A 25,762-nucleotide genomic window follows, 5' to 3' on the forward strand; every position below is an offset into this window, starting at 1 on the left:
TATGTCTCCAGCCCCAAGCTTCCCCTTCTTGCCCCACCACCTCAGTGGCAAACACTCTATAGTTGGTTCATCAGGAGACATGGCCCCACCCAAGTCCACAAGGTGACTTGGGGTCTGGGTACAGCACCACTTCTCAGGCAGCATGAGTAAAGGAGAACAGTCCCCCTCAGATAAGCTGACCAACAGCCCCCGCGCCTCAGTGACAACACCGGGGGCCACAAAAGAAAGCAGGGCTTGTGGCAGGCAGGGCCGTGCTCCTTGTGGGGGCGGGGGATGGGAGGATTGACAGAGGAGCATGGAGACCCATGTGTGATCACTTGATGACACTTGAGCTCGTGTCCACGGTCAGCAAGCGGCAAGGAGGAAGGCTCAGCACAGCTCTGTACCCTGCCTTATCTGGGGTGGCCACGCTGCAGGGCCAGGAGGCCGGGCTGGGGAAATGGTAGCCCACCTGCAGGCAACGCCAGGTTCTCTAATGTGGCCAGGGCACGCCTTTCCCTGCCCCTTCACTCAGGAAACTACCGAGTATTTACATCAAGTACTGTAAGCACTGCACCTGCCTCCCAGCAGCTGGAAGACAGGCCGTGGGGAGAGAGGCCGCAGGGGCGCCCTCTGGGGCCACATTCCCAACTCTCTTGCCAGTTAACTGCATGGACCTGGGTTTCCTACCATTAAAGCACAGCGGGTAGGGCGTTTGCCTTGCACGCGGCCAACCCGGGTTCGATTCCTCCGTCCCTCTTGGAGACCCCAGGAAGCTACCAAGAGTATCTCGCCCACACGGCAGAGCCTGGCAAGATACCCCTGGTGTATTCAATATGCCAAAAAACAGTAACAAGTCTCACAATGGAGACGTTACTGGTGCCCGCTCTAGCAAATCGATGAGCAACGGGATGATAGTGCAACAGTGATACCAGCAGAAAGGAATCACAGTGTCGGTGTGTCCTAAGTACTCCAAAAATGCTGCTCTTACTCTCCAGCATGGGCTCCACTCCCCGCACTCTCCCCCCACCACACCCCAGCATGCCACATGTCTGGGAGACTCCAGAATGCAAGTTCCTAGACAGCAGCAACTGCATCCCTGCTCCTCCAAGGACACACCACGGGGCCCGCGCTAACACCACCATGATCAAATTTCCCACCCAGCAGCGCGACGCTTCTGAAAATGTCTGTACTATTAGCACTCTAGCATTCGAACTTAAGAGTTTATGTTGCCTACTTTCAGCACGCATCTCCCGTGCTGAAAGTAGACTAGAGACTGAACAGGATGACCACTCAATACCCCTATTGCAAACCACAACACGCAAAAGGAAAGAGAGATATCAAATTGGAATGCCCCGCCACAGAGAGCCGGGGTGAGGTGGGGTGGGGAGGATGGGATTGGGGGGATGGGAGGGATACTGGGTTCATTGGTGGTGGAGAATGGACAGTGGTGGAGGGATGGGCTCTCAAACATTGCATGAGGGAAAAACAAGCATGAAAATGTGTGAATCTGTAACTGTACCCTCATTGTGACTCAGTAATTAAAAAATAAATAAATTTAAATAATTAAAAAAAAGAGTTTATGTTGCCGTCATTTTTTAGGGAAGGAGAAGTGGGAGACTGCCAACTAGTGCTCATGATGTCAGGGGGGTCCTGGGGGGGAGTGGGAGAGGGGGGTCTACCTGCAATTTTCTGCAAACTGGATCAGCAATTCAGCACTAGGGCTGGAGGAAGTGCTGCTGCTCAGGCCCTGAGATGCGGGGATACGGCAGGTCACCCCAAAGGGGTTGGGGGAACCATGGAGTGCCAGGAATCAAACCCAATCACCACTGTCCTATCTCCCTTATTCCGATCTTCTCATTTCTTAACAAAGGAATATTTGTGTGGCTAATCCTATTCAATGAAGACTGAAAAAAAAAAACCAAAAAACTTGTTGATGTATATTATTCCTATACAGTCCATTTGACCAAAGTCAGAAGTACAAGTGCTGGATTTCTAAAGCCTTCGGGTTAAAAATAGCAGGCTTGGGGCCTATTTTTAGAAGCAGCACAGTGGTTCAGAGCGCCCGCCTGGCAAGCATATGGCCACAAGTTCAAATCCCTGGTGTCTGCATGTGTGAGGCCCGATGCTGCTGCCAGCTCTGTTGTCCCAACCCGGCAGCTCTGTCCTCTGGCATGCCGGGAGGCCGAGCGATTTCTGCAGTGGTGGGGGAAGGGAGCCTGGGCCTCTCCACGGAGTGTGACCTTGCAGCAACAAACCCTGCAAGGGCTGCAGTCAGGAAGCACAATCCCCCCGGCAAGCACTACCGATCTGAGTCCCTCAACACAAGCGCGACCTGGAGAGCACTGAGCGTGGAAATGTGGAGCACCACAGCCAGGCGTGCTTGCCGCCCTGGTCATCACAGCGCCACCACCAACGAGGGCAGCGGAGAGGGGGATGAACACACACATGAAGAGAGACACAGAGACACAAAACCCAGAGGAAGTGAGGGTCTCATTTCCTTCGAGAGGAAAAAAAGAAAAAGCACCGCCCATTAAACGAGCTATAAATATATACATCCAAAACAAAACCCATAGAAAATATGGGGCTGGAGTGATAGCACAGTAGGTAGAGCATTTGCTTTGCATGCGGCTGCCCGGGTTCGATTCTCAGCATCCCATACGGTCCCCCTGAGCACTGCCAGGAGTGATTCCCAAGTGCGAAGCCAGGAGTAACCTCTGAGCATTGCCCGGTGTGACCCAAAAAGCAAAAAAATTAATAGAAAAGAAAAGAAAATAGCACATAATTTTTTTCGAGGGGGTGACTGCCACTGGTGCTGCCGGGTACCAAGTTCAGTGACTCGGTGCTCACCAGCCATGCTGTCTCCATCCCAAAGTGGGAGATGGGCGCTGGGACCAATCTCAGGGCTGCCTGCCGACTCGGCATGGACTCCACCTCCTGGGCCCGCTCCCCACCCGCCGACAGCACACTTTACAGAGGTGGGTTTCTTGGTGGGGGTTTTTGTAAAGAATTAACAACTGCCGTTTGAGTCTCTAGTCAGAGGAGTGGGTGGGTCAGGGAGTTACTCTGCTGCAGATGGTGACTGTGCCGTGGGATAGGGCCGAGAGGCAAGTGAGCCACTTAAGAGCCATACCCGCAATCCAACGAATGGCAACTCTTTTGTGCCAGTCCATGTATCTTCAGACAATAACTTTAAAAAAAAATTTTTTTTTAAGGTGCTATGATTAACAAAGTTACTCCTAACAGAATTTCAGGCATGCAGTGTTCCAAACACCAGTGCCCAGTGTCAACTTTCCTCCACCAATGTCCGCAGGTTGCCTCCCAACAACCCCCACCCCCGCTCCCAGGCCAGTCTCCTCCACAGGCACATTGGTAAGTTTGGTTGCTGTAGTCTGGGTCTCCTGCTCGGGGTATAACTGGCTCTGGGGTGGAGATACAGGGATAAACCCCACCTCCCCACCACTGATGTGCCAGAGGCCCCAGCTTTCAGTCCATTGCCTTCCATCTACTCTTCCTACTTCCTACCTTGATTTCTTTCCTTCCCTATCCTTATCTCTATAATCTAGGGTTCAAGGTAATCTAGGTATCCCCCTTAAATACCAGGCGTGCTCTTGCCCTTTTAGCCTATAAGTGAGATCATCCAGTCCTTCCTCTCCCTACTCACTTCGCACATCATATCCTCCAGTTCCATCCAACTTACTACAAATTGCATGATTTCATCATTCCTTCCAGCTGCATAGCATCCCATGGTGTAAACATGTATACGATATATGCATATGTATCACACCTTCATTTTCCACTCATCTGTCATTGGATACCTGGGTTGATTCCATATTCTAGCTTTAATTCTAAGTGCTGCAGTGATGACAATAAAATTTTTACAAAGGTAGTTACAGACCAAGACTCTAGGCCAAGTTCACCAACCGATACAAGGGTGAAATTTAGAACCCTGGCCTCACTAATTAGCAATTAGTAACCAAGACTAACCAAGCACTTCTAGCTGTTACCTTTTTCCAGCCTAACTTCAAATACTAATTCACAACAACAACAAAGACACGAAAGAGTAGAACAATATAAAGTGCCTACCAGCAAGTAGCCCTCTCCCATCTGCTTTATCCACAGGTTGCCACGGGGCATGTGTCTGCGGGTCCTGCAGCAAGGAGGTTCCCACTGGGAGAATCACACCCAGGACTTAGGGTGAGGTACAAAGCAAATTTATTTTATTTTTATTTTTTGGTTGGGGGAGGAGGGTTGGACTCAAACTAGGTTTAGATAGATTCAAGACAAGTACCTTAACCCCTGCACGACCTCTGCAACCCCCAACAGTAAAACTACCTGGAGCCACAGCTGCAGTACGGCAAGTAAAACACTTGCCACGAACACAGTCAACTCAATTTCCATTCCCAACACCTCATAAGGTCCCCCGAGTGCACCAGGAATGATCCTGAGCACTGAAACAGAAGTAAGCCCTAAGTACAGCCAGGTGTGGCCCTTCCCCCAAAATCCCAAATAAACAAATAAATGGGTTGCAATATATGTTTTGCACATAGGAGTGCCAGATATCGTCCCAGGCACCACATAGTTCCTAAGCACTGTGCTGAGGGGACACTGAGAAGTAATGAGCACTTTTTGCACTGTCGTAGCACAGTGCAAAAAGTGCTTTATTCATGGATTTGCTCAAGCAGGCACCAGTAACGTCTCCATTCTGAGACTTGTTACTGTTTTTGGCATATCAAATATGTCACGGGGAGCTTGCCAGGCTCTGCCATGCGGGAGGGATACTCTCAGTAGCTTGCCGGGCTCTCCAAGAGGGATGGAGGAATCAAACCTGGGTCGGCCGCGTGCAAAGCAAACGCCCTACCCGCTGTGCTATCGCTCCAGTCCTTCCTAGGAGGTATAATAATTAGTCACATAACACATAACACAATACATCATTTTACATGTGAAAATCAATGTCCTGTTTATAAATCACTTTGCTGTTCCAATGGTAGTTGCGGAAGGGGGCAATGGAGACCAATCAGCATACATGAGTGAGAAAAAGGAAATCTGGAACTGAAAGGAATCTAGAAGCTGATCTTGTCCAACCTCCAGGGGAAACTTGGTAGATATAATTATTTTGTTAGGACACTTGGGCTATTCCCCTGTTTGCAAAGCTCTGCATATTGTGTCACTAGGCCTAGTCAGAAGAGAGTAAGATGCTGGCACTGGCTGTCAGTTCAGCAGCAAATTCCCACCATAAAGCTGAGAGGTGTAAAGGGTCAAATGGGGGCAAGAAATGGAACCTCCTAGGAAGATTCCCGCAGACTGGAAACCCCAGGATGTTGATCTAAATTGCCAGGGAGGCAAAACAGTTTATATCTTGATCACCTTAAAGTTAAAAGTAAAGGATACATTTTACATTCCCCAGAACAAAACACCTAATCCAAACAGATTTTATCTAGTCTCAAATTCAGAAGTCAGTGAGAAAAACAGTTTGTCCCATTTGTCTCCTATTCATTTAACTCAACAAATTAACATTGAGTCCTCCTAGGTGCCAGGTTACCAAATCAAACTCTTGGTTAAGTGATACTTGTCGTTAAGCAGCATAAGCAAACTACCACCATTTTCTCAAACTGAAATCAACTTTAAAATCTGTCTTGAGGGGGCTGAAGAGATAATACAGTGGGCAAGGCACTTGCTTTGCATGTGGCCAACTTAGAGTCAATCAAGCACCCTATATGGTTCCCTGAGCACCACTACGACTGACTCCTCAGTGCAAAGCCAGGAGTAACCCTTAATTATCGCTGAGTGTGACCCTCCCAAAATAATTTGTCTTGTAAAAAGTAATACAGCAGGCAGGGTATTTGCCCTGCATGTGGCCAACCCAAGTTCAATATTCTGCTCGGAGCAGAGAGTAAGCCCTGAGGATCAATAAATATTAAGGTGTTATCCCCCCATTTCTCCTTATTTGTCACTTCTAATTAAAAACCTTTCTTTAAAGTTAAGTTGTAACTTCAAATAAGAAATTCTCCACTGGGGCAGAGATGTAGCTCTGCAAGACGCATAAGCACATGTGAGGCTGTGGTCCCATTCCCTGGCACCAAAAACAAGCACAACAGCAGGCTCATCAGCAACTTCTAAGATCAAAGAACTTTTTTTTATCTGCTTTAATATCACAATGTTATTAAAAAATTTAAATGGGATCCCCACCTTTTCTTTCCCTTCCTGTCCACTCTCCTCCAAATTCACAAGAAAAAAAAAAAAGGTACATGAAGATGTCTAGTCCAAAGAACAATGAACAATACACACACAGCTCATTCTTCCAGCTTCCATCAGCAACGAGAAAATGAAACACCGATATTCAAAAGAAATCCAAAAAGAGGGCGCACACCATCATTCCTGCCAACTGTGCAGAGGGCGCTTCCCCAAAAAACACAGCAAAATCCGGAGTTGAACACAAAAGAGCCTTATTTGGGGGGGATTTGGGGTGGGGTTGTTTGTTGTTTGTTTTTTAAACCTGGAAGGTGAATAAAAGAACATGAGAAGAGATTAACTTTGAAAATAAAATCCCAGGGTTAGGGCTAGAGCACATGCCCGGCATGTGGAGGCCCAAGTTCGATCTGTGAGAATCTGCGGGTATAGACCTGCCCTCCCCCAACAGGAACCTGCCCTCCCCAACAGGACATCGGGTCTAAGCAGCACCTGTACACTGTATCAGATGCACCAGAGGACCAACTCCGGCCAAGCAGAGCTGGGAGTGGCCCCAAACACAGCTTGGGAGCACCTCCCTACCATCAAGCAATAAAATAAATAAGATCCCAAGCACAGTCAACAAACTGACTTTGATTTTTCAGTAACTGGTTTTTAATAAGCACCATATAATGATTAGGCATAAGCAAACAGGTCAATCTGGAAGGCAAGAAGAAAGTAATGACACAAATAATGTAAATCCCGAAAGGTCTCTTAAAATCCAATTTCAGGGCCAAAAAGATAGTATAGCAGGTAGAGCACTTGCCTGGCATGTGATCAGCCCTGGTTTGATCCCAGAAACCAAATCTGGTCCTCTGAGCAATCACTTTGGTCACCAAGAGTGATCCCTGAGCTCAGAGCTAGGAGTAAGCACTGAGCACGGCCACATGTGGCCCCAAACCCACCTCCTCAAAACAAACAACAACAAAAAATTATTTAAGGTTCAGCTTCAATAAAGAAAACATTTAAAAATTTCCTTAAACTTTTCACAGGGAATATTGGATATCACTGTATCACTGTCATCCCATTGCTCATCGATTTGCTCGATGGGAGCAGGCACCAGTAACGTCTCCATTAAGAGATTTGTTACTGTTTTTGGCATATCGAATATGCCACCGGTAGCTTGCCAAGCTCTGCCGTGCAGGTGAGATACTCTCAATAGCTTGTCAGGCTCTCCAAGAGGGGCAGAGGAATCAAACCTGGGTCAACCACATGCAAGGCAAACGCCCTACTACCCATGGTGCTATCGCTCCAGCCCGGGAATATTGGGTACATTCTTAGAAACTATCTTATTTCAATTATATTTTTTTCCTTACCTCCAATGAGTAGCCAATGATTTTCATAGGACTTCTGTTTAGTTTGGGGGTTTTAGTTTTGTTTTGGGGCCACACCTGGCAATGCCCAAGGCTTACTCTGGCTATGCACTCAAAGATCACTCCTGGCACACTCAGGGGGATATATGGGTGCCAGGGATCAAAACGGCTCTGCTATATAGAAGGCAAGCACCCTAACCACTGTACTATCTCTCCAGCCCCTTTACAGGACTTTGGCAGACAACTTGTGTTTTTCTGTTTTTTGGCTCAGAGGCCACCAGAGCCACACCCAGCTGAGGGAGGGAGTAGACGGAACCATGTTTGAGCTGAGGCCTCCTGCATGCAAGGCATGTTCTAAGCTATCCGTTGCACTTGTGAATTTTTTAAAGCTTTTTAAAAGCATAATTAGACTGACAAAATGACAATTATTTTTCAATTTGAAAGCAAAAGCAGATAATGCGGGGTCAAGACAAGTAAAATTAATAGATCATGTCAAATTAAAGGCCCAGAGATTTTGATACTAGGTGGCCAGTAAATTGACAAATTGCCTTGCTTCAGGGTCTGGGTAGCATAATGGCAAAACGTATGATTCACATGTGTAAAGTCCCGGGTTCAACTGACCACACCCAGCCTCCAAAAGAAAAAAGAAATATATGAATATGCTTTCAGAGTAACTTAAAACCTGACAAACACCCACTCACCCATAGCCTCTTCATCTAAAAATTAACCATTTTCTTTATTTTTTTACTACATATTTTGATGGTCTGGCACTTCAAGAAAAGTTTTGTGATCCAACTTAGGAATATCAAACATACATAGTAAATACAGAAAATAATAAAATGATCAAAACCACGTGACTTCCTCTCTAGAAATGGCTTCAGCATCCAAAACTCAGCTTTCAAGTAGAGGTAACACTCTCCCTTTCTATGTGATGATTGCCCTCAATAGGCTTTGCTTTAATTTGGACATCTGCAAGAAAACCACTCTATTGTATTCTATAAGACAAGCTACACATTTATGAGTTATCTAATTTTAAAAGTAGTCTTTGAGAAACATTTGGCAAGGCTTAACCTGCATGGCCCTGTGCAATTTAAATAACTGACATAATTAGATACCTACTCTAATGCTGAGCAGTTCTTGTACGTGGATATTATGCGTGTATCACAAGATATAGGAAGTTACTGCGGTCAATAAAAGAATAAGATTGAATTTGAACTCAGCATTTTGGACTCTGTTTCATTCACCAGAGGATGCAATAACTGCAACCGCCACACATCACCCACCTATGAAGCGTCAGGAAACGGATTTCTCTCACCTAAAGTCAACCCGAAAACAAGATAACAATGCCAGTCCTTGTCCAACGTTTCCTTTTCATGACACCATCCAGGCTTTCCTTAATGTAATTCCTAGAAGGCACTGGCAAATTTCTGCCAGGCCGATCTGCAGTCGAAAACCGACTGATAAATATGATGACAGGAGAGTCAGTGTTTTTCGCCATCAACTTCAACTCCGCATTGTCCTAGCGGTTCCAGCACACACGGTAGGCACAGAGAACGCACAGGCTCGAACACATCCAGCGCCAATACAGACCCCAGCACAAACACCCAGCTCCATGTAAACACAATTTCTGGTACAATACGTGGTATTTGCATCATTCCACAAACACACAGGTCCGTTTAAAAAAAAAAAAAAAAAAGTTCAGTTCCCAGGACTATGCTGACACTTGTCCCCACCTAAACTTCCAAGGAACGAGACTGGCCTAAAAGCATATAAGTATGTGATCCAATCCGAACACAGTGTAAAAAAAAAAAAAAAAAGTGGCATGCGTCCACCGGAGCCACCGTGGGGGCAGAGCCAGCCCCCTAACCCAGTCCAGTTCTGGCCGGGCTGGGATGCAGTTTAGTCCTGACGAGTTTATGGTTAATGTGCTTTTAAAGCCTCGCCGAGACCGAGGTCATAGCTTTAGAGATCTAATAACAACCAAATGACCCGGGCTGCCGGGCACTTAGTAAGCCATTCTGGTTATGGCTCTTTAATAGTACCTGGAGTTCTGCTAAAGGGAGCGTGCAAAGAAAAGTCCGACGCGGGCTGCGCCGAGGGAAGCCGGGAGCCCGAGTGCAGCCGGGGACGCCCCGCCGCGGCGGCCCCATCCCCTCCCGCAGCCCCAACGCGCGGGCCCCCGGCTCGCACCTTTACCTGTCACTGCCACCTCCCCCGCGGAGCCCGCGGCCCCACCACTCCTCCGCGTCCCCGCGCAGCAGCAGCCGCTGGCAGCGGGAGGAAAAGAACACCCTCCACCACCCCCAAGAGGCATCCCATCCCAAAGAAAGAAAGCAGAAAGGCTGTGTTCCTCGAGGCTTGAGAGGGGGACATCGGGCACGTCCGGGTCCGAGGGGCGCCCCGCCACGCTAGCCCCGCACCTACCAGATAATCCATGTACAGAAACGCCTCAGTTATCCGGAGATCAGACATCCGGCAGCCTAAAGCATCCGGAACGGCTCCGAACCCGGAAAAAAAAAAAAAGCAGCTTCTCGGGCTGCGAGCGAGCAACCCCTGAAAAAAGCCAGCAACAACGAAAATAGACGAGAGAGGCCGAGGAGCCGAAGATTACACAAGGGGCGAGGCGATTGGCCGGCGGGGCGGGCCTAAGCGAAGGCGCGCGCTCATTGGCGGAGGCTCGTATAAAAGGCAGGCCTCTGCGGGCGGTCGGGGAGAAGCGCGGGAGCGGCCGGGCCGCTGGTTCCTGTGAGCGAGGGCGGAGGGGCGGGGGCGAGGGCCGCGCAGGCGGAAGAGCGAGCCCCGGGGAACGGAAAATCGGCGCGGGCAGCCCCGGCTGGAGTTCTCTGCGCTTCCGTGGGCTCCTGGTTGGGTGCCACGGGGCAGGGGGGCTCCGTACTAGAATGCCCCGGAGCCCGATTGTTCCCCCTCCTCCGCCGGGGTAGGTGAACCAGCGTGGAAACGTGGGAGGCGTGGCAGCCCGCGGCACTTGCCGCCTCGCTCCCGAGCGATTTCCTGAAGGTTCCGCACCACGGGCTGGCTTCAAGTGTGTTAGGAGGCTTGTCGTGAACTGGCCAGGCTGCACTTGGGGGAGTGGCGGGGCGGCCGGTCCCACCTTCAGCGCCAGAAAACTGCAAAGGCAGAGCGTGCGACTTGGACCACGCAGAAGCCCCACCCACGGACGCCAGGGGGTCGTCCCTAAGGCTTGGTCCCATGGATGGGTTCGCTCTCTCTCTCCACCACGAGAAAAGAAAGTTTGAGGACTCGCTAGCTGTAGGCTGCAAACATTCAGAACGCTGGTCATTTCTTAGCATGCTTTGACTACAGTTAATGAATGCTAAGTACAAATCCAGCACCCTTCTAAAAAAAAAAAATGGCAATAGAGTTTAAGAAGTACTCTTAAAACACCAGAGGAATTTAGTATTTGTGATCTTACCTACTCTAAAAGGTAAAATTACCTATAAGCAGAGACGTACAGTGAATTTGGAAACTGACATTGAGAGTTCACTATATATAGCTCTAAACTGGGGGCGGGGAGAAGGGAGAGAGGCAGTTCTAGAACACGCAAGGATTTTTTTTTTTTTAAGAGTCAGGCTATAAACAAGTATACAGCGGACCACACCTACCTTATCAGATTCAGGTGACTGAAGTGCTACCCTTCACCCAAGGTCAGCAGGGATGAAAGATTGCTCTCACCTACATTAACAAATCAGGCTTTCTTCCAATAAAGTTTAGACTGAAGCTTAGAGGAAATGCTTAAACATACTACCTTCCACGGTATAAATGCTTTTTTTTTTTTAAGTGAGAGTTTTATTTGCTCCTTAAATTGGTAGCTTCTTTATGTATCCTCAGAAACAAGTTTCCAAAAGGCAGGTTTCCCTGGGCCCACAGTTCTGTTAGATAACAATGGAATTCTTCATGTGTATGCAGGTGAGAGGGCAGGGAGACAGCCATTTTAGGAAGCATATGATTCCTGAGCCATATGGGGCATTTGTACCTCTGTCGACCTGTTTCCTCAGCTGAAAAAATGAGAAGGCCATAGGGTTTAATTTTTAGGGTTTTGATATTTTTTTCCTCTGGCAGAATAAAGGAACTATTAAGTATTCACATTTAGTGCAAAGCCTGAGTGTATTGATCCATTGTACAGATAAGGAAACACCATCTGAAGAGATTTCAAGGAGCTTTTGCTGATGCAGAGCTAACTAGAAGGGGCGCAACAGGTTGTACAGGTTGTATAGGAGGCCATTGTCTTGCGTCAACTGACCCCTGTTCGAATCCTGACACCACAGGGGTCATTCCTGTGCAGCCAGGATATCCCCTGAGCACTTCTGGGTGTGGTCTTCCCTCTCCTCCTCCAAAAAACGAAGGGGAAAAATAGCTACTAAACTCAGTTGTAGTCATCCATTAGATGCACTGTATCACTGTACCATTGTCCTCCCATTGTTCATTGATTTGCTCGAGCGGGCACCAGTAACGTCTCCATTGTGAGACTTGTTACTATTTTTGGCATATCGAATACGCCACAGGTAGCTTGCCAGGATCTGCCATGCGGGCGGGATACTCTCCGTACCCTGCCGGGCTCTCCGAGAGGGATGGAGGAATCGAACCCGGGGTGGCCACATGCAAGGCAAATGCCCTACCACCCATGCTATCTTGATTTGCCATTAGATGCAATTTTGATTATTCCTCCTTGGCACTCTGTTCAGTAAAGCACAATAAGTTTAGGAGAGATTTCGACATGGGTACCAGAGGTGATAAATTTCTTTTGTGTGTTGAGTTTTGTTTGTTTTGGTGTCATCCCTGGCTATGGCCAAGGCTTACTCCTGGCTCTAGGCTCAGGGAACACCCCTGGAAGGGCTCAGGGAATCATAAGGGACACTGGGGATCTGGGTAGAACACATGCAAAGCAAGAGCCTACCTACTCCAGCCCCATAGAGGTGAGAAATTTCTATTAGCCTCTAGAACTACTAGTTGAAACTAATTTTAGCCTTAGGCCTCCCAAACTTATTAGTAAAAATACATCAAAGAACCAAGGAAACATTTGGGCTTTTATATTTTTCTTCCCTTCAATCCAAAAATATGCATATTACAAGTAAGATAAAGGGCTGCTGTTAGCAAAAAAACCCTTATGGCCCATTGTCTTCGTGATAAATGGTATCTTGACTATTACCAGTTTCTAGGCAGGGCAGATAACCACCCCGCAGCAGTTGACTTCTGCTTTTGCCTTCAAAGTTAACCTTTGAGAACAATACTGAACATGTCCTTAGGCTACCATAGTCCATACTGCCTCTAAGAATGAGTAGAGGGCCTCAAAGCAGGGAGATGAGAGATTTGTTTAAGGAAACGTTCCACAGTGCTAACTCTGTTTCACACCACTTGCACGTGTGTTAAGACTGGCATCAAAGAAAACCTTGTGTTTAGTCTAAGAATCCTATTGCCTCATAAAGAATCCATGTAGAGTCTGGAGCATCAGAACTTCATAGATAGCACATTTTTCTAACGAAATGTTCATCTTCTGGGATGTTCATGTGTCTTCCCTCGTGCAGAACTTGACTGTTGATCTGAATCCAAGGCACTCCCTACCAAGTAAGGATGTCAGGCTTGGGAACAGTAGATCACCTGCATTGGGAGCATGAGGAATGTGGTCCCCCAGAATCACCCTGCATGCTCAAGTGCAGGTCCAACTGATCTGTTCTTTGCGATCCATTGTGCCCCAACCAAAAACAATGTGCTATCTCTGGTTTACCACAACTAAGGTGTGCAATGCCCAATCAGCACCCCCCAAGACTTTGCAGATGCTCTGTTTGCACAGAAGCAACAAATGGGAAAGAGAGAGTTGTTGGAGGAAGCTGCTAACTGCAGTCTACGCATACATGCTTTTTATTTGGGGGGGTGTAAAAAATCACAAAGGCGGCACTCGCGGGAGGGGGAGACGCAGTGATGTGTGTCGTGTTGTTCTGTTGTCCAAGGGCACTCGGGGCAGCTCTCTCTTGCACGCACCGCTCGCTCGCATTCAGTGTTCTCGAGCTGCTGTGTATGCTCTGGATTGGGACGGCTCCTCCTTGTCCTCTGCTTCTGTGTGTGCCGCTGTGCTCTCTTCTGTCTGTCTCTCTATCTCTGTGGTCTCTCCTCTGGTCTCTTCGACCTCTCTCTGTCTCTGCTTCTGTGTCTTCTCCGGTGTCCTCTTGTGTGTCTCCTTCTCTGTCTCTTCTGTCTTCTTCTTCTGTCTCTCGTCAGTGCCCCCTTTTTCTTCTGTCTCCCCTCAGTGCCCCCACAGTCTTAGTTAATATAGCAAACTACATAGGGTGGTGACACAAAGGTGGGTTGAACATTAACAAATCAACAAAGAAGACTAAGACCATTTCTCGGAGGAGGTTAACAAAATCTCACTAAGGAGATTACTAGGAGATCCACTCAAGGGTGGGGTCCATACAAGGGTGTGTCAGGGGGTGAGTTAGTAATCTGCTTAAATAGTTATAGTAAATTTACTTCTAATATTTCTAGCAATGTCATTCTGTAAGAGCACAGTAAGAGATATATCAGACTTAAAGTTTGGTTCTTCCTGAGGACATTCACTATAGATTCCAGACCACAGCCTCTGGCCAGGTTAGTCTTCCTAACCCCAGCAGGGTCCTAGTCTTGTTACTTTTGGATCATGACAGCATTTGTTTATGACCATGCTCTCAACTTATAGTTGAGTATTGTGGCGCTTTGGCCTGGCCCATTCAATGCCAGGGTAGCTCACAGCTTGCTCCCTTCCGTCCCTTGTCAGGACCCTGCTTTGGGGGTACTAGGAACTAGGGCACCTGAGTTGAGAAAGCAGATAGCTGGGAGTAAATATTATTGGAGTCAATCAGCTCCCAAGTTACAAAGCATAACATTAAGTATCTTCCTGTGTCCATACAGAAAGGACATTGCTTTAAGGTAAACTAAGTTCCCTGCGGCAAGGCTAAAAGGACAAACCCCCATGTTATCCTACAGCGGGGAAGGGATAGGGAACTCCCAAGCACTGCTCAGGAGGCCCAGGGCCCCCACTGGTGATTCTGGAATCCTGGCCAGCCACACTAGCAGTTCAATGCAAGGGCTCTAAGGGAGCAATGCTACTTGGAGCCAGTGGTGCTGAGGGCCGCCAGGGCTCCATCTGGCCCTGCTCTGGGGACATGTAGTGCCAGGTCATGTTCAGGCTAGGCATGCACCCTAACTGTTATACTATTTCCAAGGCCCTTCACATGTTTGTTTTCTTTTAAGACTGTACAACAGTTAAAATGCATTAATTCCATTTATTATTCTACCTGCTAAGTAACAGGCTGCAGTCTTGATCTACATGATTATAGATGTAGCCTTGTCTTTGTAAAAAAAAAAAAAAATGACCCTCTTTCAGTGCAAAAGAAATAATGTACAAACTGATGAGGCGATTGTATTATACAGTACAGGTTTTCAGGAAAAAGGCCATCTCTGTTGCTTATCAAAAAGCAAGGAGAAATTCTTTTGACAGTGTGTACTTTAACAATCCCACAAAGACTGCTGGCAAACAAGAAAGCTCTTTTGTTGAAGTGTTACTTGTAGGGAACAAAAACAAATGCATGTTTGCAAGGTGGTTGTTCAAATTCTCCTTGCCAGGAACAGCATATTAATGGCTGCTTGCATTTACCCCATTTTGTTGCAAATTAAATTGCCATAATATAACTTACAGAGCAATACTCTATTTGTTCATTTGTGTAATGCACAATTATATGGAAAAGTTACCATACCATGACGTAAATGTCTAGTGGGTATGTAAAACTCTATTATGTAAATCCTCTATTAGATACTATTATAATCACCACAGTGATTGCTTATAAAATCAGTATATATATCATTTAAAAGTATATAATAACTTTTATATAATAATATATATAATTTTAAAATTCTCAAAACAAAACTACTGGTATAAATAGTATGAGCTTTTTACTACTAAAATTTGTGCTAATTTATGGTTTGTTTTTTTCCCCCAACCCTGGAGGGAAATCAGGGAGTGTTTGTCTTGCTTTGTTCTTGCCTTCATTGAATATATTATTCATTAATGACTGAAAGATGGTATATTTCATTAGAATAGTTCAAACCAGGAACACTCCTTTCTCAGAAAAAGTAAAGATGACCACGGAGCTCTGCAGATGTCATTGAGAACTTCACCCATACCACTTCCACTAAGTCTTATAATTCTTTCGAGTCCAGCCTCCTTTTCCCACTGAAGATTCTCTTGGTTTCTGCTGTACCTCAGTGCCCTTTCCTACTTCCTAAAACCAATTAGACTATTACAATGTCCAAAAATCTGGGCCAGATCAGGCACCTCTATATGAGACTGCTAACGGAACTGGTTTTATAAGTAAAAAGGGTCAAAAATTTAAATAAGGAGTGGGGATTTGTCCTAAAATAATTTTTTAACTCTTTTAAAAAGTGGTAAATAATTAAACCAGGAAAAGAGAACTATTCTTCACAAGTAATCACACTGTTCAATTCCCAAATATGAAGAAACCATGTAAATGTGTCTCAAATCCTCCCAAGGACCATTGCAGTGCTACACTGCAGAATATATTCATTTCAGATTGCCAGTGTAACAAATAGCCTCCCACTTAATCATTTGAACCAAACTTATTCCCCTAAACTTATGCAAAGAACAAATCCTCAACCTTATGAGGCTAAAATAAAGGTGCTGACCCAACTTGCTCCTTCTGAAGGCCTCGAGAAGAATTCCTCTTATTTCTTCTAGCTACTGTGACTGTTCCTTGGTTTGCTACATCACTCTAATCTCTGCATATGCAGTCATTTCACTCATTTTATAGTATCCTCTTTCTTTGTGTTACCATCTTCTACCAAAGGACAGTTGTGATTGTTATTTAGACCCTTCAGATAATGGAGTCTAATCTCCCCACTAAAATCACACCTAAAGCCCCTTCACCAGATAAGACAAAGGCCACCATTTCCAGGGATTAGGATCAGATTATTTTTGAAACCATTGTACAATCAGCCTCACTAATTGTGCTTCCATACTGAATACCTCCAAAAAAATTCAAAAAGACAAGCATAATTGAAATTATAAAAAGTAGAAGGAAACTTCCAACTTGAGGGGAAAAAAATGATTTCTTAAAACCTTTTGAGGCAAATGTATTGTCTGTACTAACTGAACACATAATCCATGTATATACTCTAGCATTTGAGTAAATTTTTCTTTTTGTCTTTATGCCCTACTTTGTTAAGAGGGTGGAACTGGGGGGGGGGGCACCTGGCAGTACTCAGGATTCAAACCCAGGGCTCCTGCAATGCATGCACTTCAACCCTTTGAGTTATCTCCCCAGCCCCAGAGTATACCTTACTTTTAGAAATAGTCATAATGAAATAACACTCACATATATTCATCTATCGTTACTGTAGCGATAGGTCTCATTCCCCTGACCCTGAAAGAACCTCCAACTGTTGGGAAAGACGAGTAAGGAGAGTTTGCTAACATCTCAGGGCTGAGTGTGACAGAGACGTTACTGGTGCCCGCTCGAGTAAATCGGTGAACAACGGGATGACAGTGATACAGTGATATATTCACCATTGAAAGCATACAGAACAGGGTATTTGGGCATACTTACAGATATGTGAACCTCTCACCACAATTTTCACACATTTTTATCACCTCCCAAACAAATTCTAAATTTTTAGCCTCCACCACCAGCCCTGGAGATTCGCTGTCTCTGTAGAATTCTCTATTCTGAAGTTTTATATGAGTGAGACAGTGTGGTCTTTTGTGACTGACTTCTTTGTATAGTATTTTCAAGTTTCTTCTATATTGTAGCATATGTATTCCTTTTTTTCTAATACAAATGATATCCTCTTATGTGGATATACCATACTTCATTTATTCACTTTAGGTAAACATTTGTGGGACCAGAGAAGATAGTGCAGGAGCTAACGTGTTTGCCTTGCATGTAGCCAGTCCTGATTTGATCCCCACTACTACATATGGTTGCCTTAAGCCCTCTAGGAATCATTGCTGAACACAGAGCCCAGTGTAGCCCCTGAACACCACTAGATGAGGCCCAAACCTCACACATATATATGTAAGAGGACATTTGGATTCTTTTGACCTATTTTACATTAGTTCTCTATTTATTTATGGTGGTTATGGCAGCTCCTAAGCAGTTTTTAAGGGGAACACTGACCATACCTGGCAATACTTGACCAGCTTGGTCCAGGCGGCTCAGTGTTAGGGCCCAACGGATGGTGTAACTTGGGCCACCCCATTAGTACTTAAAGGCCATCAGGACCATACCCAGCAATGCTGGTAGAGGGGAAGGGGGAGTGTATGTGATATGGGAAGAACTAAAATTGCAGGTTTTGGTCCTCATGTACTCTTTTAATATTTTACTTTATACTTAAAAAAATTCTAATGCATTATTGACCTAAATCACCACCCTGTGAATACAGGGGGAAGTTGGGAGCATTAACAAGTTTCTAAGCAGGTAACAAGGAGGCAGGACCTCTAAGTAACCAGTTCTAGAGGCTGGGCAGCCATGAATGAGCCATAAATCATGTTATGACTCAGAACAGAGGGACCCAGACCACCTGTTACCTAGGCAGAAGGAGATCAGGGACATTAAAACAATTAGTAGATTTTTAAGTACCAAATGGAAGCTAAAACAGAATATATTCACCACAAAATTCTGAGCAATGAGGGGCCCCTTTCAAGTCCCATGCTGTGCCCTTCCTATCTTGATGTACCTCAGTGCATTGTCACTAAGTGACCAAGCGAGAATTCCCATTCTTTAGCTCTTCTCCTTTTGTCCCACGAGTGTGCTATGAATCAGCCTCTGGAGCTCTGGGCTGCAGTCTCAGGTGATTGCCTAATTACGTCATTCTTTATGTTAAATAATTCCACCTCCTCTGCTTTCTCTCTTAAGATGATCTTGGTGTGATGGATTATACGAATTCTGTTACAACACGTCATACTAGTAACAAAACCAGGGTTTGACTGCGTCTGCCTCTAAGCCCTGTGTTCTCTGCCTGCTTGCTCCCCAACACTTCTTTTTTTTTCATATATTTTATTTTTTTAAGAAATATTTTATTGAATCACCGTGAAAAAAAGAAAGAAAAAAAATACAAAGCTTTCAGGTTTAAGTCACAGTCAAATACTGATTAAACCCCCATCACTTCACCAGTGCACCTGTTCCACCACCAAGAACTCCAATACACCCCCCTCCCACCCCACCCCCCATCTAAGTAGCTAATGATATTCCCATTATTCTCTATATACCGTGAGTACATTCCATATTTCCATACAGAAATCACTATTATTGATTGGAAATTTTCCCCAACAATCAGGCCTGCTGAATAGGCATCATCTAATAATTTCTCTTCATTGTTGAGAGTTAAGATTTTGAGTCTTGGGTTTTGGGTTTCTAATATTTTAGCTCAGTTCACAGGCAAAATGGATGGCTGCAAGAATCCGCTCTGGTGCCAAAATGGGTTAGGAGACCTCAGGATCACAGTCTATAGGCGCGGAGGGTCTGCTTCTCGTGCTGCGGCTCCGGTTCATCTGTCCCCCACACTTCTTTTGATCCTATCAATATTAACTTCTTCAGACCTCTTTCATTCCTTTTCCTTCACCCATTACTACCAAAATTTCTACTTCAAAGTAATGCCAGTTGATCTGTGAATGGATGCTGTTTCTTTCAATACTTTATTATTCTATAAAACTTTTTTGTCATAAGGTTTTCAGCTTTGCTTGGAGTCTACTCCCAGCAAATTGTTCTGGGATCATGTAATTCCAGAATCAAAGTGGGCTTCCCACACGCAAAGCATGCACTCAGTTCTTTGAGCTATCTCCCAAGTTCTATGGGTTTTCTTATAAGGAATTTTATTTTTTAATATTTTTATTGATATGGGGCCCATTGTTGTTAGTGTTGAATGCAGCAGCTATGTGTACCTGGATCAAGAAATCAACATGAGGAACAACTTGGCACCAGTACTGTGCCGGAGGAAGAGAGCAGCATGGGAATGCCTTCAAGAGCGTCGAAGAAATTCTTAAGAGGATGAAGAACCTCTGGCTCCAGGCAAATCTTTTCGACTCCACCATTCTTCCTACACTAACATATGCCTCAGAGACTGGGACCTACAAAAACAGGACGATAATGCTATTTGGGTATCCCAAAGAGGAATTGAAAGAGCTATGCTTGGAAGATAATGGTTCACTCAAGTGAGAGAAGGAATCCAGAGTTCCAACCTCTGTCGATGATCAAGAATCAGGGATGCTGTCTCATTTGCCAAGGCATTGAAAATCAGATGGGCCGGACACGTAATGCAATTTAGAGACGACTGCTGGACTAAAGCTGTTACCAACTGGATTCTACGGGACATCAAAAGACAGAGTGGCCACCCACCTACGAGATGGTCAGACTTCTTCGTCAAAACCCTGAATGAACGATTTGAGGCTCTTTGTATTCCTGGAGCAAGCAGATGCCATTGGGCTACACTCGCACAGGACAGGGACAAATAGAGATGTTACTGGTGCCCACTCAAGCAAATCGAAGATCAACAGAATGACAAGTGATACAAGTGATTTATTTATATGGAATTTTATTTTTTAATATTGTTATTTATATGCTTTTCACACTGGTTCACCCTTCAAACTCACAACTTTTTTTAAATTTTATTTTCCTTATTTATTTTTTATTCTTTTATTTTGTAAGTTAGTTCACAATATTTGATTACATTTAATATTCAAACACCCATCCTACCACCATTACATCTTCCCACCACCAAATTCAGGATGTTTCCATCCCAAGCCCCAAGCCCTGTCCCAAAACACAACCTAAATAATATATTTCATATTGTCTGTTATGAAAAAGTGCTGAACATGCTTACAAAAAATTGTTCATATAGGAAACAGGGTGAAGATTGTTCTATTTCGGCAGGAGGCATTAAGGCATTCTATTGGATATCACTAACATGTTGTCAAATCAAACTCCACAACTTCTTGAATTCCAGTAGCCAAATTCCTTCTGGAATGAAACATATGAATTGCTTTCTCCTACCTGGTAGGGAATAAATAGTATGCAAAGTTTCTTGTAACCAGAAATAGCCACTGTTTATCTTTAACTGCAAAATACCTGTTTCTGAACAGTGAAAACAAAAAAGTTTCTTTTGCAAATCCAAAAGCTGTGCTGATTTGGATGAGCCATATATGTGACATTAGCTTACTCATACGGAAGGTCAATTTCAACTTTATTAACCAAACTATAAAAGCCACTTCCTGGGCCAGAGTAATAGTATAGCAAGTAAGGCACTTGCCTTACACACAGCCAACCTCAGTTCAAATTTCCGTATCACATTGGTCTCCCAAGAACCACCAGTAGTGACCCCTGAGTTCAGAACCAGGAGTAAGTCCTGAACACATCTGGTGTGGCCTCAAACAACAACAAACATACTTTCCTTCCATTGAATTCGAAATCTGTTTTAACAAGATACCATGCATGTCCAATTACCCTCAAGCCAACAAAGAACACATCAGATCAGAGTCCAAGGCAATCAAATGGAATGTATTCATTCCCCAGCAACCTGAATAATGTAGTCATTTTTTATTTTAGTTTTTGGGTCACACCCACTTGGTGCTCAGGGCCTACTCCTGTCTCTGCACTCAGGAATCCACTCCTACTGGACTCATGGGACCATATAGGATGCTGGGGATTAAACCTAGTTTAGCCACATGCAAAGCAAGAGCCCTACCCACTGTACTATCTCTCCAACTCATGTTCTCATTTTTGAAAATAGAATGTACTTACCTCCTCCGTGTAAACCAAACTTCCTTACTAATAACTCCTGTGAGCTGAAGAGCTCAGTTGACCTGAAGTGTCATAGTTGCGTCCACAGCATGCACAGTTTTTTTCATTTTTTCTCATTCCTTCGCCTCCCAACTGATTTTGTAGCAACTCCACTTCATGTTGTTGCAGGTTGAGTTCTCCAGGAAGCAAATTCTCAAGGGTGTGGAGTGCAAGGGCCCTCTTAAGAAGTAGCACCTGGTAAAGGAAAGGTTGGTGTAATACCCAAAAGGAGAGAGAAAGAGGGAATGTGCCTGCCACAGAGGTAGGGGGAGGGAAGAGTTGGGGGTGGCGGGAAGGATACTGAGAACATTAGTGGTGGAGAATGGGCACTGGCAGACGGATGGGTACTGAAACATTGTATGACTGAATGTAAGCACGAAAGTTTTTAAGTCTGTAACAGTATCTCGCAGCGATTCATTAAAATAAAATTTAAAATTAAATAAATAAAACAATTCAGACACTTTCATACATTTTTAAAAAATTAAAGGAAATGCTGGGGGAGGGCAATGGGCTTTGTCACATACTTGACAAAATCTCCACTAGCTGTATGGGGAACTCGGTAAAACGCTGCCCGTGAAAGTTCGCATTGGTCAGAAATAGCAAGACCAGTGCCAGTGTATTCAGCCCAAAATGGGTGACCCCCACCTCACTCCCACCATAGGTGCTGGAACCCCGGGTAGTAAATAGTAGTAGCCTCTGGTGAAACTGGGGTGCTCTTTCTGTTTGCTTTTAAAAGTTAGTTTTCTGGGAGAGGAGGCACTGGAACATTTTTTTCCCTTTTTTTCCTGAAAAGGGTGTAAAAGGCCAAATAAGTGTGGGTATTTTTCTGCTAGACTCTTGTCCCATCACCCTGCTTGTTGGTTGGTGGGACTCCACAAAGAGTAAAACCCAATGCATGTGTGACTCGGACCTGAAGGTTGACACTTCAGAGCCTGGGGCTGACAGCTGAAGGCTGGAGCTAACCACACTCCAGGCAGCTGGGCGAGTCCTTGCTTGAACACTGCCTCTCCATGCAGGCCACACATGCATGTCTGAACATCCCTTAGCAGCAAGCAGAGTTAACTTTTTCCAAATTGCTTTCTCAAAGACATTCTGCCCAAAACTGGAAGCACATAGGATGATTCTGGTTTGCAACCTGATGTCTCTCCCACATGCAAGGCTAAAAAGCCTTTGAGCTGCATCCTCAGCTTCTGGTCTCTACTTTCAAAGCTTACATGTAAGAGTCTTGGTTCCACATCAGCCCTTGATTCAGAACCGCAAAAATCTTGAAGCAGGAAATTGCAATACAAATCCAATGAAAACCATAGCTGCAGGTAACTATTGCTTCCAATCCTATCCAAGTTTCTCTGAATCTGCGTAATTTAAAGCCAAACTGCTAAAACTTTTCCCACTTGCAATCAGTTTTCATCCAAGAATTACAACACAGAGGAGCCCTCTCAATAACACCTCAGACTCATGATGCAGTTGATTTTGAATTAATTTTTTGTCACTCAGAAATCTTTTCTGTTGCCCAACATTTCATAGCTTCCGCATTCGATTCCAAAATCCCATATAGGGTCGCAACTCCCCAGTTGAAGAAGCTGGAGTTTAAATAGAGCAAGGCAGATTAATATGGATTCAGGCAACCCACAAACCTGTTACATTGACTGTCTATAAGGAAGGCCAGGGCTTGTTTGCAATGAGTTTAATATGGGACTGGAGCAATAGTACAGTGGGGAGTATGCTTGCTTTGCATGAGGCCAATCCTGTCCAATCCTTGGCATCAACCCTAGGAGTGTTACTAAGTGCAGAGCCAGGAATTACCCCTGAGCATCTCCAGGTGTGACCCCAAAACCAAAAAGAGTTTAATCTCCAATAGATGGAGACAGGGGAAAATAATATCAATGAGAGGCCGGAGTGATAGTACAGTGGATAGGGCATTTGACAGGAAGAGACTGCATGCGGCCAATCCAGGTTCAATCCCTATCATCCCATAGGGTCCTCTGAGCACTGCCAGGAGTAATTCCTGAGTGCAGAGCCAGGCCTAAGCCCTGAGAATCACTGGTGTGACACCCCCAAGATATATATATCTGTCATCCTGTTGCTCATCGATTTGTTCGAGCAGGCGCCAGTAACGTCTCTATTCTGAGACTTGTTACTGTTTTTTGGCATATCAAATACACCACGGGTGGCTTGCCAGGCTCTGCCGTGCAGGCGAGATATATTCTTGGTAGCTTTTCAGACTCTCTGAGAGGGACAGAGTAATCGAAACCGGGTTGGCCATGTGCAAGGCAAATGCCTACCCACTGTGCTATTGCTCTAGTATATATATATATATATATATATATATATATATATATATATGTGTGTGTGTGTGTTTTATATGTGTGTGTACATATATATGATTGAGAAATGCAAAAGAGAATTAATGAAATGTGCTGGCACAGCACATAAGAAATTATATACTAGCTTATCAGGAATGACATCTCTGTGGTTTATGTTAAGCCTTGTCAGCCAGTAAGATTTTTCTTATAATAGAGTATACTGGTCAGCCCAAGTCAGGCATCTGTATCTATTAAGCCCAGGAAATGTGATCACTATAAGCCAGGAACTGAATTTTAAGTTCAGAATAGAAAAGCAGCTAGTGGTGATTGGACAGTGAAGCTAAAATAGGAACTGAGAGATTAAACACCTTGACCATTCTCAAGTTTCCCACTTCAACTCCAAGGGATAGTAACATCCACAAAGACCAAATTAAAAGCAACAGTATCAGAGAGATCAACGTCTTGGAAAATAGAAAGTGGCTGATAGTGGCAGAAGAGAAAAAACTACATCTTTCTAGAATGGCGAAAGCCAGCAAAAAGCAAACTGATTCCTGCTAACTCCCCATCAGTTCAAAAGTAAGAAGCACCTGGTCTTCTAAACAGGAAGAGACTGCATGAGGATAATCTGTGTGCCTGTCAAAGAATCATTGGCTCTGAAGAGAAAGTAAAGAGATTAAGGTCCGAAAATACTGCCAAGAGTGATCCCTGAGCCCAAGAAGAAAGCCCAAAACACCACCAGATGTGGCCCAAACCACCACTACCACCGAAAAAGCAAAAAAGGAGCCTTTGTGTCCACTCATTCTCACACTCCCTGAGTTCAGGGTACAAGTCCATTGATACTGGAAAAGAAGCCAGAATGAGACTCCACTCCTGAGGTTAAACTCAAGAGGGCTTGATTTTAGCAACACCAGGGGCACTGCAAGAACAACAGAAAACTCAGTGAAGCTGGAAGAAAGCTAAGAAAATCCCCCACAATAACTGTAAAACAGTTGCAAAGGAAAGTTAGAATATGAACCTTGGGGCTTAATACCCAATTTGGTGCTTTAAAACAAGCACAAAAAAAATGAAATGTGGAAATAATCACAGGAAACTATCAAATAACTCCAGTGAACATTCCACAAGCAGAGAGCTACACTTTTAGCTGGAGACCACCACCCATCCACAGAACAATGAATGAATTAAGACATATTAAAGATATAATGATGTAAACACCTTCCTTCAGAAACACCAGGCCAGATACACCTACCAACATTTGAGTTCTACCAACATTCCAGAAACAAAAAAAAATTCAAGTTTAACCTGATATCAGAGTTCTTCCTCTTTTTTAAAAAATTTATTTCCCCCTTACACTTTATTTAAACACTGTGGTTTGCAAAGTTGTTTATGATGATTTGTTACAGATGTTCAATATATCAATTTCACCACCATTGCATCTTCCCATCCCCATTATTTCCAATTTTCCCAACCAACCCTTTAAGCCTACCCCCATAACAGTCCCTTAATTTTTTTTTAATATTGCTTGCTGTAAGTTATTTAGTAAAAGAATGGTCAAAAAATGTTTCCTTAGAAGAAAGTTAGTGAAGACTGTTGTATCTCACCATGGAGTTATTAAACCCTTGTATAACAGGTTACTAAATTGTTGTCATAGGCAGAGTCTCTTGTCCCTGAGCCTGGCTGTCTTCCCCGGGGCCCCTTGGAGGAGCTGGGTTTCAGTTTCCCTCCCCGCCTGGAGCAGAGCTCCTGTGGCCAAAGTCCTTTCGGAGCCCAGCCACAGCCATGCTCGAGGCCCCTCTCCACACATTTGAATGAGCCTCATGCATGAAGGAACCGGCAGAGGAACCCAGGTATGTGGGACCTGGGGCTGAGACCTCCAAGTCTACTTGGATCGGGACTGGGCCTCTTCTGCCCAGATTCCCCATTTTCCAGTAGCTAGGTGGTCACACCCAGGGACTGCCCCCAGTGCCATGTAATCCTACCAATGGCCCACATCCAGAGACTATAAAACCAAGCTCCTGGAAGCGACATCTTATATCCTAGTTCTCCCTCTGGGAGAACCTGGCAAGCTACCAAGAGTTCCTGCCCGCACAGGAGAGCCTCG

The 25,762-nt window shown here is 44.9% G+C and overlaps 1 protein-coding gene across 2 annotated transcripts in view; it reads right to left on the reverse strand.

Annotated features, from left to right (window-relative positions):
- Window positions 1-10,079, reverse strand: part of ARL15 (ADP ribosylation factor like GTPase 15) — a 444,530-nt gene extending 434,451 nt beyond the window's left edge. The window contains exon 1 of one of the 2 annotated variants that reach the window (XM_004608526.2): window positions 9,945-10,079. In XM_004608526.2, coding sequence (XP_004608583.2) covers window positions 9,945-9,992 — 48 coding nt within the window. In that variant the 5' untranslated portion in view covers window positions 9,993-10,079. The remainder of the gene's footprint in view (window positions 1-9,944) is intronic. The other variant, XM_055121201.1, reaches the window with a different exon arrangement.
- Window positions 10,080-25,762: the final 15,683 nt, after the last annotated feature.

This window comes from Sorex araneus, chromosome 1, assembly GCF_027595985.1.
Source record: "Sorex araneus isolate mSorAra2 chromosome 1, mSorAra2.pri, whole genome shotgun sequence".
Lineage (NCBI taxonomy): Eukaryota > Metazoa > Chordata > Mammalia > Eulipotyphla > Soricidae > Sorex > Sorex araneus.